General features: G+C 40.1%; 1 protein-coding gene across 2 annotated transcripts in view; it reads right to left on the reverse strand.

The window, feature by feature from the left end:
- The window catches only part of MBOAT7 (membrane bound acylglycerophosphatidylinositol O-acyltransferase MBOAT7), a 64,975-nt gene extending 59,762 nt beyond the window's left edge, over positions 1 to 5,213 (reverse strand). The window contains exons 1-2 of one of the 2 annotated variants that reach the window (XM_072425370.1): positions 5,179 to 5,213; positions 1,785 to 1,882 (exon numbers count right to left, since the gene is read on the reverse strand). In XM_072425370.1, the coding sequence (XP_072281471.1) occupies positions 1,785 to 1,860 (76 nt within the window). In that variant the 5' untranslated portion in view covers positions 1,861 to 1,882; positions 5,179 to 5,213. Of the gene's footprint in view, positions 1 to 1,784; positions 1,883 to 5,067 lie in introns of both variants that reach the window. The other variant, XM_072425369.1, reaches the window with a different exon arrangement.
- Positions 5,214 to 19,241: the final 14,028 nt, after the last annotated feature.

The raw sequence follows: 19,241 nt of genomic DNA on the forward strand, positions 1-19,241 counted from the left end.
GTTACATAGTTCAGGCAACTTTATAAAGAGTTTTTAGATACTAAAATCTTGTTATTAAGGTTTAATTGACGTGCTGGCACTTTGAGGAAATTCTTTGGTTTTGTGCGGCAGTTTGGGCACTCGGGCTCAAAAAGGTTAGCCATCACTGTTCTAAGCTCTTTTAGCAGACAGAGGAAGTTGAGCAGACACTGCTGCCTTTATCTTTGTTTGCTGATCTTCTGCTGAAGACAGGGCAGTGGGAGGCTCCAGGGACAGGGGTCCACTTAACTTACTTCCTAGTATTAGGTGGTGTGCAAAATGATGTTAAAGTTCAGGCCTCGATGGGTGCATAAATGGAGAGTGCAGACAGGACGCCTGAACACGCATCAGGCCATAGCACTCACCTACACCTATATCATTACACTTGTGTACACTCAAATTAACTTGTAAAACACATTATATCTGAAATAAATTATAAACCCTTTTTGTATTGTACAAAATCCAGATTACAATATTGTGAATGTCAGGTTGTATAATAGCTCAGCTGAACTTCACACTAGTAGAAATACAACTATGCACTGGGCTTTATTCTTACATCAGAGAACTACTTACAGTAATTATGACTATTGTTTGTGAAATAGGACATTTGAACTTGCTCCGACTCCAGGTACCCAAAATTGTCCCCGATTTCTCGACTCCAACTCCACAGCCCTGATCCTGAGGGTACTAGCATCTAGGGTAGTTCACCAGTTGGTATGCTGACATGGAGATTGGCATACCTTTTGGAGAAAGGTACTTGCAGAAAGCACAGGCAGGTGAATTAGCGATGGAGTTTCTGGTTGAAGTATGCAAAAGGTATGCAAAAGGTAGGCTGGTAGGCAGACAGGAGCTCAGGAGAGGTGTGGGAGGAATTGGCGGGTTTAAGATGAATGGTATCCCAAACGTAAAATTTACAGCTGTGTCCCTGAACAGCACTTGGATGAATACCCGGAGATAAATTAGGACGTTTGCAGGCTGCCAGTGTCCCAGTTTTGCTGTGTGATGGCAGGTGTACAGGGAATTCTCCCACTTACCCACTTTGTGAAGGTTTATTTGTCACTGGTAAGGTGCTGAGTACGTAGAGGAAACTTGCGTGTGCTGGTGCAAGGGAGAGAAGATGTACAGTGCTCCCGCCACCTGGCCAAGATGGGTGCCACTCTGAGAAGCCGATTGGAACGAGCACCGACTCCAGGTAAGTTAGGGATATGTTTTGTCCCTATTGATGGAGCCGGACACCCCCCAGGACTGCAAAGGTACAAGAGGAGCGTGGTGGACAGTCATCCTCCTTTCAGCAGAGGGTTTTCTGTGCAGATCAGGGGAGAATCGTGGAGCTCTTTAGGACACGGCTACCGTTCCCAAAAGTCTTGTTTTCCTTTTATGTTCTCAGTACAATGCAGAAAAAAGTAATAATCTAAGTGGTTGCTTCTTCAAGCACTTTTTATAAGAATACAGAAGACTACATCTGTATCTTTTATAAAGATACAGATGTAGTAATCCACACAAGCCAAATACATTTGGACCATCAGTCCATCAACACTATGTGACAATAAAACAATGAATCTGATATTCAATAAACATTTAGTCAGCACTTGGCAACATTTGGGCAGCACGGTGGCTCAGGGGTTAGCACTCCGGCCTTTGCAGCGCTAGGTCCCAGGTTCGATCCCCAGCCAGGACATTATCTGCATGGAGTTTGCAGGTTCTCCCCGTGTCTGCGTGGGTTTCCTCCGGGTACTCCGGTTTCCTCCCAAAAAAAAAAAACTTACTTGCATTTTTAAATAGATAACCCACAGGGATGGACAACACCAACACACAAAGATATGTTATTTCATCAGGAGACATGGTAAACCTCCTACCAAGGATACTGAAAAAAAAAATTTAAATAATGATATCCTGTCATACATATTTTAATGCTACAGTGAAACAAAATACAAAAACAGCTAAATCAATGAAAAGGAAAGAGGGAAAGAAAAGTCAAAAATCAGAAGCACCTGATTGTGTGTTTTTCCCACCACCACAGCCTTCTTTTACATAATTTGTTACATCAGTTGTGTTTTGTTACAGAATGAATTGCATAACAGTTGCTTACAATGGTGAATATAGTTGATGTTTTCTTTAGGCAAGTTTCCCTAAACTGTCCACCTAACTCACAAACAGTAGGTTTCCTCATATATGCCAAGGTGGCCTATATAATTTAGGGTCCTGACAACAGGTTTAGACAACCCTAATCGAGGGACAAAAAAAGCTCATCTTTGAGTCCTAGACATCCTAAGAGTCCTAACTAGTGATCAGCAAACTCGCCTTTTATACATATAGTACGATTTGCTATAGGTTGACCAAATTCTTTGACAAAGCCCCTTCACTGCAAACTCATTAAGGCAAGCTTTACCCCCCGATTTGATAGAAGTCATTACTAAACTAATTAGTGGATCATGTCACAGTTGGCTGGTGGCTGTTATTGGGTAATACCTCCTCTAATAACCTCAAGCCAGCAGGCATACTGCCCTTTATTTTAGAAGAAATTGTGGCTGCCAGTCTGCCAAGTACGTGTCAAGCATTGTCTCCATTGGCTGGTGGTTGTTAGGGGTGGTAGTGTCCCTGAAAACAGCCATTCACGAACGCTTGGCAAGGTAACTCCCAGCTGACTATTACCATCACAATCAGTTTTATGTTTGTTGTTTGCAAATGTTTATATTTATCCGCAAAGATGGTGAACAAATCTTCTTCCTTTAAGCCACCCTATTTCACACTGCAATAGGTTGACATTTCCTACTGAAATTGTAAAAAATTGGCAATTTCGCTGCACATGGAAGAGATGAGCACTTTTTTTTTTTTATTGTGGGGAATGCCCATTCTGGGCATGTCTGAGACCTACATCATGTATCCCAGGAGGCTCTGGGGTTCCCATTCAGTCTATCCTAACAAAAGGAGGGGTCCCCCTTCTAACTAAAAAAATAAGTATTAAAAAAACAAACAATAGCTATACTGGTAATATATATATATATATATATATATATATATATATATATATATATATATATTCTCCACCCATTTATATAATGTTAAAAATGTCATGATATGTCCACCTAAGGCATTCCCCATGTACTATGCATGGGTCAGTACATATTTGCCAACACCAGGTATCCAAGAATTTCTACCAACTTCTGCACTTTACAGCCTTGGGGACTGTGGCAAACTGTCAACAAATACAAATGTAAACGTTTTAGTGAGAGTGAGAATATAGAGATCTTTCTCACTGGGTAAAATCAGGACAAAACATTCATACTTCCTGACAAGTCATGGTGGTTACTATTACCTGAATCACAAGTACTGCCCTAAGCAAAAGTTAAAAAAAAAAAACGCCCACTTACCTTTAACCTCCCTGGTGGTCTTATTATGTCAGCATTTTTTAAGTCAAGGCAGTACATTGTATGGAAATTTGTTGTTTAATATTGTAAGCCTTTAATTGTTAGGAATAACTCCCGGGTATGATGACGTTAGAAACACTAATCATAAATTATAATATAATAAATAATTATAAATAATAATTATAAAAATAATAAAATATTATAATATTAAACCTAAATTGATAATTTAATCAAATCAAAAAAACTGAAATCTGTCTAAACAAGGGTGCAATATTATTGTTAAATTAGTATTTATTTAATATTTGGATTTATTTTTTATAACTTTATTACAGTGATCAATGGTCATTGCTGGAGGACGCTGCTGGATCGAGGGGAGCAGGTGGGATCTTTACAATGCTACCCCGAGTGTGGCTCGGGGTTACTGCTTTTGGTACATTAAATGAACCCCAAGCCACACTCGGGAATACCGCCAACAGGGTAAATTCTGAAGATCTCTCTATGCCACCGGACCTTTCCTCGATGGGGTCCCACCCTGTCCTGGAATTCTTCTTCATCCTGGTACGGAGGAAGCACCGGGGGCCGCAATGTTTTGTCTTCTTGCTACGTCAACCAATCTTGCACTGCGCAGGTGCGAGATCAGGTGGCGTAGCCCACTGTAAAGAGGAAAAAATGTATTCCCCTTAGTGGAAAAAATGCCCCTTCTGAGAAGGAGCAGCCAGATGCCTCCCGGGATGCATTACGTAGGTATTCGGGGAGGCTCTGCACACCCATTAAAGTAGAAGCAAACTAAAAAAAAAAAAAAATTACACTTTAATCTGGCAGATCCCTCGATGACGCTGGTCCTTCTTGCGATCCGGTCCTGCGTTGTCCTGGGATTCCTCTTCGTCCGTTATCTTCTCTTTCAGTCTTCTTGCTTCACCACCCATATCTTGCACTGCACAGTTGTGAGATCTGGTGTTGTAGCCACTGTGAAGGGGCAAAAAAAAAAAAAAAAAGCCGATCTCACTGCACATGCGTGAGATCAGCATCTCTTTCCCCTTGGAGGAAAAGATGCCCCTTCTGAGATTAAGGCATTTTTTTAATAAAACAAAAACAACATTTTTACTTTATTTAGAAGGGTAGTCTACCCTTCAATGCATAGTAAAAAAATGTTGAGTTTAGGTACGCATTAAGAAAGAAAAAGATGTATATGGATTTAGAAGCTGTTTCTACAAGAGAATAAACTGTTAAAAACATTACACGGAACTGGACTTCTAACACTTTACATTTTTAACACACACATTGTACAATCATTTCCCAAAACTATGTCATGTGAAGATTTACCTAAAAAATTTAAATAATAAATGTACTACATAGTTGCTTGTAAACCTAAAGGTAATTGTACAGTCAGATCCTATTGTAAGTGGCCAGTGTAAGACTGAATACCAAACAGTCAATTTAAAGGTGAAAGAAATACAAATGCTTTCGAGTTTATAAACTGTGTAAAATAATTTGGTAGAGACAGCTACAAAGCCTGTAAGTACATACGTCAGCCACACAACAATTTGCTACAGAATGGTTTCAATCGTTTCAACACTGCAGACCACAAGTGAATCTACACAGGCACGCAACAAATGTGTTAAGTGACAGCTATTAAATTGTCAGAAATATGTGAACGGCAATGGCTTTCGCCCAGATTTACCTGCTATTTTTTAGCTTACACAGCAGATCAGATCAGCTGAAGGTTCTAATCATTTAATGAGCAGTCATTCATTAGGAGGAGATATAACAAGAAAACACAAAACCAGCCAACCTCTCTGTGCTTCGGACGTTTCTCTTCCTAGTGATCTCACCAGCCCCACCCCACGCCTGCAGCGCTCATTTGCTAAAGATTTAAAATCTCGAATCTTCATTGGCTACTTTTCAGTCACTTACTTTTTAGGGGCCGGATTAGTATTTTCTGCGTCAGCCATGCTGTGGACGTTTAACTCTTTACCGGTCATGCGCTTTTTATTCGATCAGGGAATGACCTGAGCATTTGCAGAACACTGTACCTTATAGTAATGCTAATGTGGTGAACTTTGATGCACTAAAATGTGATCGGCGTTTTTTTGTTAAATTGGTTAGAAAAAAATACCTAAAATATATGAATAGCTCTTTACCTTATTTAGAGGAACTGTCGCACTTTTAATACCAAATCTCTTGGTAAGTCATTTTTTGGTCTGGTGTATATAATTATTTGAAAAGTGGTTTATTTACCCACAAGGGGCTTACTCTACTACCCTAAATCTTTTATTCATCCTAACAATATTACATTTGGTATTTAAAATTTCCAGTAAAAGGAACAGTGGTGGAAAAGCAATCATATTTTGTCTGAATTAATAAGTGTGGTAGGGGTCTTTTGTCTATAGTTTTTTGCTAGAAGGTCATCCTGTTAAAAGTATGTAAAAGAACATGTTTTTTGACCATATCCAAATATGAAATGTATAAATTATATAAATAGAATTAAATCCTGAAAAATGCTTTGGTTCTTTGCATTAGTTTTTTTTAAATAACCACTTTTATTTTTATTTTAGGTAGCCCTTTCGTATTAGGGGTGTGTGTATCTGGTTGCCAATCTTTTTTAAATTGGGACTGTAGAATCTGATTCACTGATCTTGGATCTGAAGAGTCAGTATACTTAAACTTCAACCATGTTACACAACGTAAAAAGACAGCTTTAATAAGCATCATAGACAGGTTGAAGTCAATTTTCCGAACCTGGTCTGCCACCAAATCCCTGTACACATTCTAAAGTAAATCTTAACCCACATGTGATGTTCTTGTAACTTTCTGTTCACTAAACTTTAGTTTCAAACTATGTCTAGAATACCATCCCCTGTCTTACGCAAAAAAAAAAAAAACAGAGGGAGACATGTTTTCTAGTCTTAATCAGGGGAAAAACCTAGGGTGGAAAAACAGATACAACCCCAGAACAGAGTAGTGTGTTATTATTAGCTCCTGCTAATACACTTCCTGCAAAGGTGAAAGGCCAAAAAAAAGCTTATGTGTGTCCTGTGGTATATGAATATACAGTGTTTCACCTACTGCTTGTACAGTAACTGGTATTACCTGAACCTGACTACACCCGTTTTGGTGCCCACCATTTTTTTAGCTTGTTCCCAATTCTGAGAATTCCTTGCTATGTAAGGCTACCTGCTCTGCTGTGCCTAAGGGCTGTGCATAACCCTGGGAATTGTCCATTATTATTTGCAGGGTGCTCTGGTGAACACCTGCAGCTGCTTAGACTCTGTACCTTATTATACATGAAGGATTTTAGTTGATTTGTTTTATTGCATAAGTTATATTGAAGGCATTTCCACTTGTAATATTTAGTCATGTCTCTGCCCTGTGTCGTTCCTTTTTACTAATCTGTATGAGAAGGGCTCTATACTATCTCCTAAAGTACACTCAGGACATTAACCCCCCCCCCCCCAACGTTCTCATCATAAAATATAATATAATAAATAATTATAAATCATAATTATAAAAAATAATGAAATAATAGACCACAACAATGTAATTTATCCAAAAAAACTTATCAAAAATTTCTCACTAAAATTTGTCCGAACAAGGGTGCAATATTATTGATAAATAATAATATAATTATAATTAATAATATAATAAAATGCAGATTTTAGAAAAAAAAATATATATATATATATATATATATATATATATATATAGTAGACATTGCGGGTGTGGAAGATTTTGAAGCAGGGTTGCTGCTCAAAGTCCAACATCAAAGTCAGGACAGTAGAAGCTGGTTTCTTTGCGTTTCTTCCTTCCACTGTCATCGGTCTTTGAGCAGCAAACCATGCACATCCTTGTAGGTGCTGCCGTTGGTGGGATGTATTCAATGAAGTGACGACCAGTCAGGCGTTCTGGGCTGACACCGATGGAAGCACGACGTCCAGGTCTATTCATAGCCACTGATGGTGTTTGGTGGTTATTGACTATAAATTCGTAAACTTGCAAAATGAAGTCTGAATGATTCCCATGCCTCTGACAATTTTTTCTGTACGTAATGTAGGCATTCTATAGGCACTGCTCAACTAGATGCCTGAAAATCTTTCTGTAGTACTTCCTTTGCTGTTTCCTTATCACTGGGTAGAATGTTATGGCTTGGTCAGCTCTTTCTTGTCATGCCATCTCAGGGCCATCATCTTGCCTTTCTGCCAGGCAACAATTTCTCCTGTCTTCAGCTTCCCTTTTGCAAACATTGATGGCAAGTTGCGCCGGTTAGCCCCAACGGTTCCATCAACATCGGTTCTGTGTTACAAAAAGAACTCAATAAATTTCAGGAGAGGTGTAGAAGTTGTCAGTTGTGACACAATAGCCCTGACCTAGCAATGGCTCAATGAGGGATAGCACTGAAGATGTTGCCAATCCATAATGGGCGTATCTGCGGTTGAACTGTGACCCTTTTTCAGTGTACAGTACTGTATTCCAAATGTACCCAGATGAGGTTTCGCACAGCATATAAGTTTTCACGCCAAATCGTGCCCTCTTTGACACAATGTACTGCACCCAGCTGAGCCTCCCCTTGTAAGGAGCCTTGTAAGACTTTCGTCAATGCTGACATCTCTTTCTGGCATATAGGTTTGCTGGAATTTTGTAGAATCATCTGAGACACTTCCCAGATTTTCTTCAGTTTTGGTGCAGGATGGGTAATCCCATCAAACTCTTCATTGTTTGCGAAGTGCAGGTACTTCATTATGAGGGAAATTGGCATGACTGTGCCAAAGAATGGAGTGGCAACCATTTTGTTCTTGGACTAGTACCACTTCTGCATGAATTTGCCCACAACTCCCTGCAGGATTACCAAGCCCAAAAACAACCAAATGTCATCCTTGGTCACATGTTCCCACTTTCTGCTTCTTGCAAACCTCAGGTGTGGAGCACCTTGTTGTCCAGCGTACCTGCATAAAACAAAATAAAAAAGGTATTTTAGGATATGTTCTTTTATAGCGGGGGACGGCAAACTCCGGCCTTTAGGCCAGATACGGCCTAGCCGGTAGTTCGTTCCAGCTTTACGCCCCCTGGCCAATCCAGCCTAATGCCGGCCGGCAACCAGCGGCTCCTCTAGGTTGCTGGCGGATCAGCCAGGGGGCATTAGGAATTACCAAACCTGAAGCCGCCAGACCTCCGGTGCCGCTTCTTTGCTGTGGCTCCCGCGTTCGACGTTGATACTTCCGCCACTGCCGTAAATAGGGAGCGCTCCCTAAAGGGAAATTTCACTTCAGGGGGCGTTCCCTGGCGGTGAGTGGAGCCATTAAGGCGGGACTCAGAGTCTGGCCTAGTGTGCTGCACCCACCCCTGAAATGGCCTAGTGGCCATAAAAGTTTGCCGACCCCTGTTTTATAGTGTGGTGAAGGTTGCAAGTAATATGTTAGCAAACACAGAGCAGCATATATGTTTGCATAAAAAAAAAAAAAAAAAATAGCAAAAAATTTCAAAAAGTTAGCAGACACAGAGCAGCATGCATGTTTGCAAAAAAAAATAATTTAAAAGTTAGCAAACACAGAGCAGCATACATGTTTGCATAAAAAAATTAGAAAAAAAATTCAAAAAATGTCAAAAACTTAGCAAACACGGAGCAGCACACATGTTTGCATAAAAAATTTTGCAAAAAATTTCAAAAAGTTAGCCAACGCAAAGTGGCTTACCTATTTGTCTCCGCGATAACTTCATCAGTTAAAAAACAATTTCAGGTATGCCAGGGGGTCGTCGCATTCAGCCTCAATTTTCATCCCAGGTGCGCCGGTGAATGGAAATCTTGGCGGTGCTGCCTGGTCCGCATCAAGGTCAATGGAGCACCATGTGCGCACAGCACTGACCTCAGGTCCAGAATCGTCGCTCAGTTCACTTTCGCTGTCTGATGACAAATTTCTTGGTGAATCACTATCGCTCGATTCCACAAGGGACTCCAAATCGCTATTGCTGCTTTCAAATACCTTCAAAACAGTGATTGTGCCGGCGAGATGCCTTTTGGATGCCATGTGGTCTCCAGCAATCAGGAACAATCAAGGTCAAAGACAAAGTGATCAAATGATACATTCAGGAAGTGATTTATAAGTCATCAAAAGGTCTAATCAAGGTCGGCGCTAATAGTGGGCAAAATGTAAATCAGGGCACATTGTAATCTGCTTTTAAATTTCCCACCCCCAGAATCCATCACTCCACCGCATCACCCGGAAGATGTCAGATCTTGTCGGGTGATGCGATTTGGATGTCCCACTCGGGATTACCGCTAGGGGGGTTAATGTAAATTGTGATCTTTATTAATTGACAGACTGGTAATTTTTGTGATTTTTATTTATGTTGTAAATATATAATTGTTGCACTATAGGATTTACATTTTGTAAATTTTGTGATTGTAAATCTACTGTTTCTACTGGACTAAGTTCCGCTAAAATTGTTGAAATTTGGAATACTCTGGTAGTGGGTATCCACATAGGAGGTTAAAGAGGAACTAAACGCAAAAACTAGTCTTTCAATTATTAATCTATTCTTACTTACTTGCACTAAAATGTTGGTCTTCCCTGGTGGCACTGACTGGGTCAGCTTGTATCCATGCAATATATAATGATTTCTGAAGTGTTTAGAAGTGGCCAGCTTGTGACAGGGCAGTGGGAGTGGGTTAGAAACACTCCCACCAGGAATGGCATCTTCCAGATTGCAGTTCACCCTAGGCGATGGAGAGACCTGGGGGTGTTGCTAGAACTTGTTCATGTTTAAAGGTCAAAGCAAGCTGGAAACAAAAACAAAAAAAGTATTCAGATGATTATAGCTTCGGCTTATGTTATCCATAAGCCAAAGTTGATTTTGTGAGTATAGGTACGCTTTAATACCAATCTAATAATGTTTGCCAATGTTTTTTTTTAAATACTTTGTTTTTTTAATACAGATAGTCCCCAGATTACATACGAGATATAGACTGTAGGTTTTTTCTTAAGGTGAATTTGTATGTAAGTCGGAACAGGTACATTATTTTAATAAATGCAATTAGGACAGATGTTTGTCTCAACATATTATTACGCAGCATGTCTGTTACTGTATAAAATCCTCACTGTGAGTTAATCACAAACAAAACAAAAAAAAAATTATAGAGCCTAGACATTCATTACCTTCTGGAGTAAGCTGTGCTATATGCAAATAGAAACAACTGCAGAGTTTGTCTTGGTCATTAAAGAGTTACAAGAGCTCACCCCCCTAAGATCACCCTCAACCTCAGCTGTGTTAGCAAAAGATTTCTTCTGCAAGTCATGCAAACTGTCCCCTCCCCCCTTCAAGTCTCATTCTGCACACAGCGAGCAGGTAAGCCCCAGTCGTATCTAGGCGGTGTCCATATGTTGGGTGTCCTTAACCTGGTGACTACCTGTAATATTAAATAAATCAAGTTTTTATGTCATGATGGAAACTATTTTCACATGGTCATTTTAGGCCCACTACTTGGTCATTCACCATATGTGCAATTTTTTAGACGCTGTACCTTGCTCACATCTTCCTCAACTTAAATTACTGAGCATCCACTGCCGAGATTCCAGCGGAATCTGTAACTGTTCCTGTCATGCTGTAATAACACTGATTCCCTCTCACAACGTAGGATACAAAAATGCTAGTGAGGAAAGGATTCATAATCTTGGATGGCATAGGCAGCTGAAAGAGACCCGCAGATTGGCCCTTCATCATGACATAATCTTTCAAATTCAGTTAGAATTCCAGAGATGAGTCTGGAAAGATATGGGGTTTATTTAAAAAAAAATCGAGTAATTGAAGTCAGACTGATATGAGATGTCTGTTGAGTTTTCTATATGGGGCTTCTGGAGTCCAGAGGAGACCAGGTTGTTTGCAATGAGTATGTCTACACCAGTCCACCAACCTGGAGAATGAAAAGCAACCTGATATAACCTTGTGTCTGGAAAATGTGACCCCTTTTACAAATGGGACAATGAGACCCTTCCTATAAATACATGCTGGAGAATGAGACGACAAAAAAATGTTAAATTCCAAACAGACTTTCCTTATCTTTTCATCTTGGGAATATTAGACCTACTAAACCAGGAAAAAGATCAAGAAAGCTGATATGAAAGATCAGATTTCAAAGAAGAGATAAATGGTATCAAATTCATTTGGAGCATTTTCTTGACATTAGCTGCAAGGTAGAAAATGGACTCTACAGCTTTTTTTAATGAGGAGGCAAGCAAGTCTGGGAGGTTAGAATTTAAGGCATTGATCAAAACTTATAAATTGCTAAAGAAGAAAAAAATGTAAAGTTTTGATACTAAATCAGGCAATGAAATTAGGGTAGTGACAGAAAGAAACAGAAGTTATTGTTTTACTTGGACAGTCACTCACACACACACACATCGAAACTTTGTTGCCAAAGTTCTGAAAACTAGCAGATCACACAAAGAACAATGCTGGGAGGTGGGGGTGAGAAATATTGTGTAAATAGAAACATCTGTGTGTGGGTAAAATGGAAAATCACAGAGTATGTGACAAAAGGGCTAAAAAAATTGTAACTGCAAGTAGGGAATTCAGACAAATCATCAACTAGGTTATTGCTTGTATGTAATGCTTTTTTCTCCTCGCTGCAAGTAAAGATAGTCTTGACTTGAACCTGACGTGAGTTGTCCAGCGGTGAATTTCTTTTACAAACTTCTCTGGGGCAAAGTCTAGGAAGTATATAATAGACTGGTTGGGGTACAACAGGGGAAAGAAAAAATAGTAAGAAAGAGAAAAAAGTGTGAAATTAGTGAGGAAAACCGGGAAAAGAAAGAGAGTGAGGGGGGAGAAAGAGACCTGCAAATGGTGCCCATAGAAGGGACAAAGAAAAGGCAAGGGAAAAGGAGGAAAAGAGGATGTGGGGGAGGAGGGAGGGGGGTAAATAATATAGAGTGAACCAATTAAAAAGTGCACACAAATCTATTTGGGCATGCAAACGCAAAAGCACAAAGAAGAGCAACATGTGGTCAGACGTGGTGTCCATAATATAACCACTTTAACTTAATTGCATGGCAATCATTGGTAAGGTGGGAAGAATTCTTAACAGAAAGATAGAGAAAAAAAGAAGGAGCAACAACAAATTAAGAATAAAATTGATGGACCCACCAAATGTTTCCCAGCACACACAAAGGTGGATTAATAAAGACACAAATCCTATTTATGAATATAAAAAACAAAACTATATAAAACAACATCAAAGATTGTTAGTGACTTCAAGTAGTTCAACAACCAAACTATATACCTCTAGAAGGACTGTTTAGTAGAAAGCATGGGTTTAAAAGTGTTAAAGACAACAGAGACTCTTGTTCCAGTGAACATCTAATTGTCTTACTAGATCAGGAAGAAATTATTTTTCCCCGTTAGAGCAGTGTTCTCCCCAGAAATTTTTTTCAGCCGGGTGGTAGGAAGCTGTAGCCGGGTGGTAAAAAAGGGGGTGTGGCAAAACACGGCAAATTTAGTGCTCCCAGTTGTTTATGCCATGGGTATCCAGTAACCTCTTATTGTTTCAGTGTTTAGGACTCCTAGTTGCATTTTCCTCTGAAACAGCAACCCCAAAGTTCAATTTTCATAACTTTTTACATTTGTGACCCCCATATCTTGAAATTCTTTAAAGCTGGGGGGCTGAAATTGTAATAACTAGTATCTATGAGGGTCCACTATACACCCTGAAAGTTACAGGTCATTGTGACATACAGTTTAGGAGATATGGAGGTTTGTACACACAGAGCTGTGAGGATGCAGAATTCACACGCAGAGCTAGCAGTGGATACATGTCACAGGCAGAAATCTAAGCTCGTGCTATGAGATGGGGGCGGGGCTGCCTCTGTCTCCTTCACATGAAGGCTCCACAGGAGGGCACAGAGCAGCTTCACTGAGATCCGTGCATCCGAGGATGAGAGCTGCCGGGAGCTGGGCGGGGTATTCAAATAAGCCGGGTGGAGCAACCGGCTAAAAACCTCTGGGGAGAACTATGTAGAGCAAATTGTGCTTTTAAGGTTTTTTTTTGCTTTCCTTTGGATCATTTGGGATACGCTGGTTTGTAGTTACTTCCCTAGTGGTTGAATTTGATGGACTTATGTCTTTTTTTCAATTTGACTATGTAAACATGCTTGAAATGAGAATCATATGCATATGTAACAAAAATACAGTCCCTTATTATAAATAAATGGCAGAAATAGACAAACAACAATTATATACAATAAACAAAGTTGGAATTCACAGTGTGATAAACTGTAAACAGCACCATAAAAAAACCAAACCAAACAAAACAGACTTTGACATACAAATCTGTCACTTAAATATATGCCGTAAATGCATGTCACAAACCTAAAATAAAGAAACAACAATCCATATAAAAGCTGGTATATGAGTGTAAAACATGGATCAAAAACCATAACAGCCTGAAAGTCTAAAAACGAACCCATTTATGCATTTAGGAGGAGCCCAAGGTGAAGAGAAATGGGATCTAGTTAACAAATTTAGAATCAATCTTCTAATGCTTCAGAATAGATGTTGCTGTGTTGCGCTTGGTGAGGAGACCTTTTCAGGTAGGTCCAGCCAGTCAGGAACCAAATTTGGGTCAATCACTAGAAACCTGAACAACTCTGGTAGTTGGTATACTGCCCAATAGGGATGTTTCTCCTGCCCTTTGTGTGGTCCGCGGCTCTGGTCAGTGCCACCCCCAGCAGGGTCAGGAGAAGGACCCCGCTGGGGGGGGCGCACTGGCCAGAGCCGCGTAACTCATCCCCCAGATCTGAGCCTGCGATCGGAGAGTGGGCGGGTTGTGTGCAGTGACACGGCCCACCCACTCTCCCCTTGCAAGCTCAAAGCCTGCGATGGGAGAGTTGGCAGTTATGTCCCTGCACACAACCCGCCCACTCCCCCATCGCAGGCTCTGAGCTTGCAATGGGAGAGTGGCGGGCTGTGTTACTGCACACAACCCGCCCCCACTCACCCATCGCAGGCTCTGAGCTGTGGACCCAGTTGAACCCCAACTCATAAACTGGTGGATAATCCAAGACATGATTTAGAAGTAGCTGATGATTTAGAAGTTGCAGCAGTTTTCAAATCAAGTAGCTTCTGGAATACCGTAGTTGTTTCGTCTAATCTGGTTTTCGCTATCCTTAACTTTTAGTTGTAGTGAAATGAATTAATTGATGTAAAGCGATGTGAGAGGATTCCAAAGAATCTAGTGTGAGAGACTCCTAAAGTGCTGAAACTTTGCGTTCAGTTTGACTCAAAGAGGATTTAAGCTGAGCAGCCCAATGAACTATACCTTCTTTGGTAGGCATAGTTTGAGGCATGAAGCAGATATCCTCATCTGGATCTGAATCAGGACTAGGTGGAGCGCCACTCTCTGTTCAGAGTTCTGCTAGCCACATTTGCCATCTGCTACGTCTAGTAATGTGACTGCTACGATCCATCTTAAGCCCCACACGGATGTCAAAGAGACATTAGGTGATCGTCACTGTAAATTATCTTTTGTAATTGTTTCTGGTGACAAATGAACAAATGCTGAACACACTGCATTGTTCTGTTCAATAGAGTGGGGAGAAGGAGGACAAGTGACTCCTCTCTGTGCTTTTATTCATTGAAGTGCAAAGGAGTCATTCTTATCTTGATTCCGAACCACGGTGGACAGAAGAACGATGTTGGGGGCTGCAGAACACATCTCAGATTTTCAATTGAGAAGAGCATGAGTGTTTGTCCTTGGTGACAATCATCTCATGTGTGTACAAAGCTTTCAAAGCTTTACTGAAATGTAATGGATGGCTTAGTAGTATCTATAACACAGCCAGGTAGAGGGCTGGTGACATACAATCTCATATTTGAAAATATGCATATATATATATATATATATATATATATATATATATATATATAAAATATATATATATATATATACTACACATGGGAATTGCAATACATAATAGATATTTCTGTTAAATGTGGGAGTAATTGCACCAATAGGAACAGACTGGTAACTAGTGTCTGACTTACTCAATGGTGATAAACTGCTGACTGGTGTTGGCCTACTTTCATCAGCTTTAACAAAAACCAGGCACTGACATGATTGATGTCAGTTAACTGACTGCTAACTTTTGTCTATATTACTGACAGGATTATTAGGCTGTTGACTGGCATCAAGAATCACTCACAGGTAACAATTTGGCTGTTGACTGGAGTTAGCCTCACTTACAGGTGACCAGGTTGCTTATTTGTGTCTGCTTTACTGACAGGTATCAGGTTGCTGCTAGTGTCAGTATTACTGACAGACAACAGGCTGCTTGTTAAAAGTATGTAAATACTTTCCACAGTCTACCCTTTAAAGATAAAGTAATCTCCACTTAGGAAAAATGTCCTAATAGTAATGATTTTTTATTGACAGAGAAGAATATGAAGTATTTCCGTATGTCTGATTGTTAGGTCTTTTTCCTTGTTTTCTGTAGACTGAAATACCTCCTTTGGGAATGCACATGAGCAATGTCACCCTACCTGACCAGTGAAGATAGCCAAACATTCCAAATTTGGCAAAGATGACAGCAGCTGCAAAGGAGAAAGTAGAGACATGGCACTTGTCACAGCACTGGAGGGGGATTTTTACAGGTAAGTCTGCTATAATGTGCAACTATGCTTAACATATAATGGTAAAACACTAAGCAAAGCCAGATAATGTACTTCCACTTTGAGAAGACGGCTGAGCCCCAGATGCATCTCTAGTTAACAGCTGTCATGACCACAGAGATAACAATCTTAGTGAAATGTCATATTTGAGATGGTTGTTCTGCAATTAGCAAAACTAATTAGCAAGCACGTCTGGAGGTTCAAAGAACCAATAAATGGCAGACTGGAAATAAAATGCTGGATTCCCCTGCAGTGATGGGTATCACATTATGCAGGCGTTAAAAGGCATTCTTTATTCTTACTCTATACACTATTTATGGTATTGCGGGTTCCCCTGGGCGGGACTCGCATGTTTGTTTTTGCTTGTTTGTCTGCCTCCCCCGCTGCTCGCAGACACTTCCCCACATAGGCTTGCTGCCCTCTTGGGCAGTGATTTGGGACCTTTTTGGGTCCTGCTTTAGACTTTTTCACCCCACGGTCGAGGTTTTAGCCCACCTCGCCCGTCTGGTGCCACTTCCCGTGCCCCTCCCCTTAATGTCCTCGGTACATACCCCAGCAAATGCTTTGATAATTCATACCCTTAATGCGCAGGATCTAAATAGCCCGAACAAACGCTCCCAATTGTTGTATGCCCAACACAAAGCACGGGTGAATATCTTACTCCTCCAGGAGACCCACTTTCATTCCAACAGAATCCCCTCTCTCCGTAATCGATATTATCCCCTGTGGTACCATAGCTCCAATCCTGAATCTAGAACTAAGGGAGTTTCTATAGCTTTTCATAAATCGCTACCAGTACAGATTCTAGATTCTCGCTCTGATTCTCAGGGCAGGTATCCCCCCCCCCCCTCCCCTGGGCTGATTTGTTATATGTGTATGTCTGTGTTTTTACTTTATTTGTTGTTTAAGAATATTGGTCTATACCCTATGCCATACGCTTCCGCTACAGGTTTATTATGTGCTATATGATCCCTTTAGAACTGTTGTTTTTTTTTTTTTTTTTTGTCATATATTATTTTTCTTTTGGATATATGCAGCTCTTTGGTATTATATGTCTGTTAATTCGAAGTATACAATGTTATGTTTGTTATGATGTGTGGGTTGTATACTTGATTCTTTTTGTTATGTTTACCTGTTACCTTTTTTTTTTCTCTGAAAACTTAATAAAACTGATTGAAACAAAAGGCATTCTTTGTACCAATTTAGAGGTAGGCAGAGAGAACAGGAAGAACACAGTGGTGGAATGGTAAATAAGCATGAACCCTGAGCTTTATAGTCCATGAATAATATTGAGTCAGACAGTGGCACCCCAGTACACGAGAAACCAATTACATAAGGCATGTCCTGTTCCCTATAAAACAAACTCATTTGGCAGCATTTACAGGTGTAAATATTTGAAAACTATATAGTCTATATAAAGCAGGTACGTGTACGGTCTATAACGTAAATGTAGATACAAACATTAGATATTCTAACCAAAAAAATGGCCGACACCAACTGGCGACCACATATGAACAAAGGTGCAAAGGAAGTGACAGATCATTGGGCGGGGCCTGCCGTAGATTATATAAAGCTGGACGGTCGCCTCCATCTTCCTTTTCTTCGCAGGGGCTTGGTATGTGTATATTATTTGATTGTCGGCAGGGTTTTTCATTGTCCAGCGTACGGGAGCCTGTTTTTTTTTTTTTTTTTTTTTTGTCGTTTATCGCGGGCACATGTCCTTTTACTGATTAACGAGCATGAAGTACTTTTCTGTTTTCGCCCCTTCATCGGCACAAAGCTGAGCACGTGGTAGCCATATTGGATGAAGTGCTTTCGTTGCAAGCTTCGTGCAGAATGATTTGCTCTATCTGAATTCCTTTAGATGTTGTGTTTTTTTTCCCCTAGTGTTTGTAGTTTTAAAGCTTTGCTTGCTGCTCTTAATTTGCACTGACGGGAGCTTTCCCTTCATGTGGTGTTGGATACTTTTCTTTTATATAGTGCTTTCCTTAATGGCTCACCAGTCATTTATGCCTTTTTCTGTCTATGGCCTTTTAGTATCCTAAATGTTCTGTGTTGAACCAAGAAGAGTGGGTGTATAAATGAGACTGGTGCAGCCTAAAAGAAAGCTTGAATGACAGGTGTACTTGTCCAGTGGGAGCAAATCATTAATTATCTTGGCTGCAAACATTGCCCCCCCCCCCCACACCAACAGTAGAATACCACTATTTGAGAAAAGTTTATGCTTCTTTTCAAAAGACAACCCCTTTATGTAAGGTAAAAATTCTGTTTTTTTTCCCCACATATAAAAGGGTTGTCTACCCTTTTATATAAAGTGAAAGTTCTGAGTTTAGGTACGCATTTTTCTGTGAAGTGTCAAGTAAATATTTGTATGTGAAGCCTTCACACTACTCATTTTTTTATTTTTTTTTTTAAGCTAACCTTTTAAGGCAGACCCAAACTTAAAATTTTTACTTTACATATAGGGTAGACAACCCTTTTTTTAAAGTAAAATTTTAATTTTTTTTAAAAGGTGCAATAAACAATTGCCTATCTCATGCATGTGAGCTCTGCAATCTAAGTGCACCCCCCCCCCCCCCGATCCATGTTGCCCCATCTCGCGCCTGCGCAGTTCTACATTGGGTTGCGTAGGGAGAGATCGGCGCCCGGTGCTTCCTCTGCTCTGGGTTGGTGTGGACCCCAACCTCCCGATCTGCAGGATTAAAGGCAGTGAGTATTATGTTTTTTTTTGTTTTTTTTTTTTATTTTTTTTTTTTTTGTTATGCTTTAAATTGTGTACTGAGGTGAATGACCCTATGGCTTGCAGCAGTAAGTGCATACTTCCCTTTTTTGTGAAAAATCAGTTTCTCTTCAGGCTAAAGTTTCTCAGTCCTACTTTCCTGATTACTCAGCACATATTCCAGCTAAAAAAACAACTATACTGTTTCTCTGCTTATATATTTTTGTTGCACACACTTGCATAAGCATGGAGAGGATTCTCTGTAAAATGTTGTCTCTACACAACACGAGCTGTAAAAGCAGTTGTAGCAGCATATCAGAAGTACACAGTACTGTTATGAAATTACTGCTGGTAGTGGCACTTACCACTCAGTTGCTTTGCTAAATAGTTACTTAACATAGAATCTTATAGCAATGTATGACCTCTTGGTGGTCTATAATTTTATTTAAATCTTCGGTAGTTATGCCTAATGACCTGTGTAA

This window comes from Pyxicephalus adspersus, chromosome 11 (assembly GCF_032062135.1).
Source record: "Pyxicephalus adspersus chromosome 11, UCB_Pads_2.0, whole genome shotgun sequence".
Classification (NCBI taxonomy): Eukaryota; Metazoa; Chordata; class Amphibia; order Anura; family Pyxicephalidae; genus Pyxicephalus; species Pyxicephalus adspersus.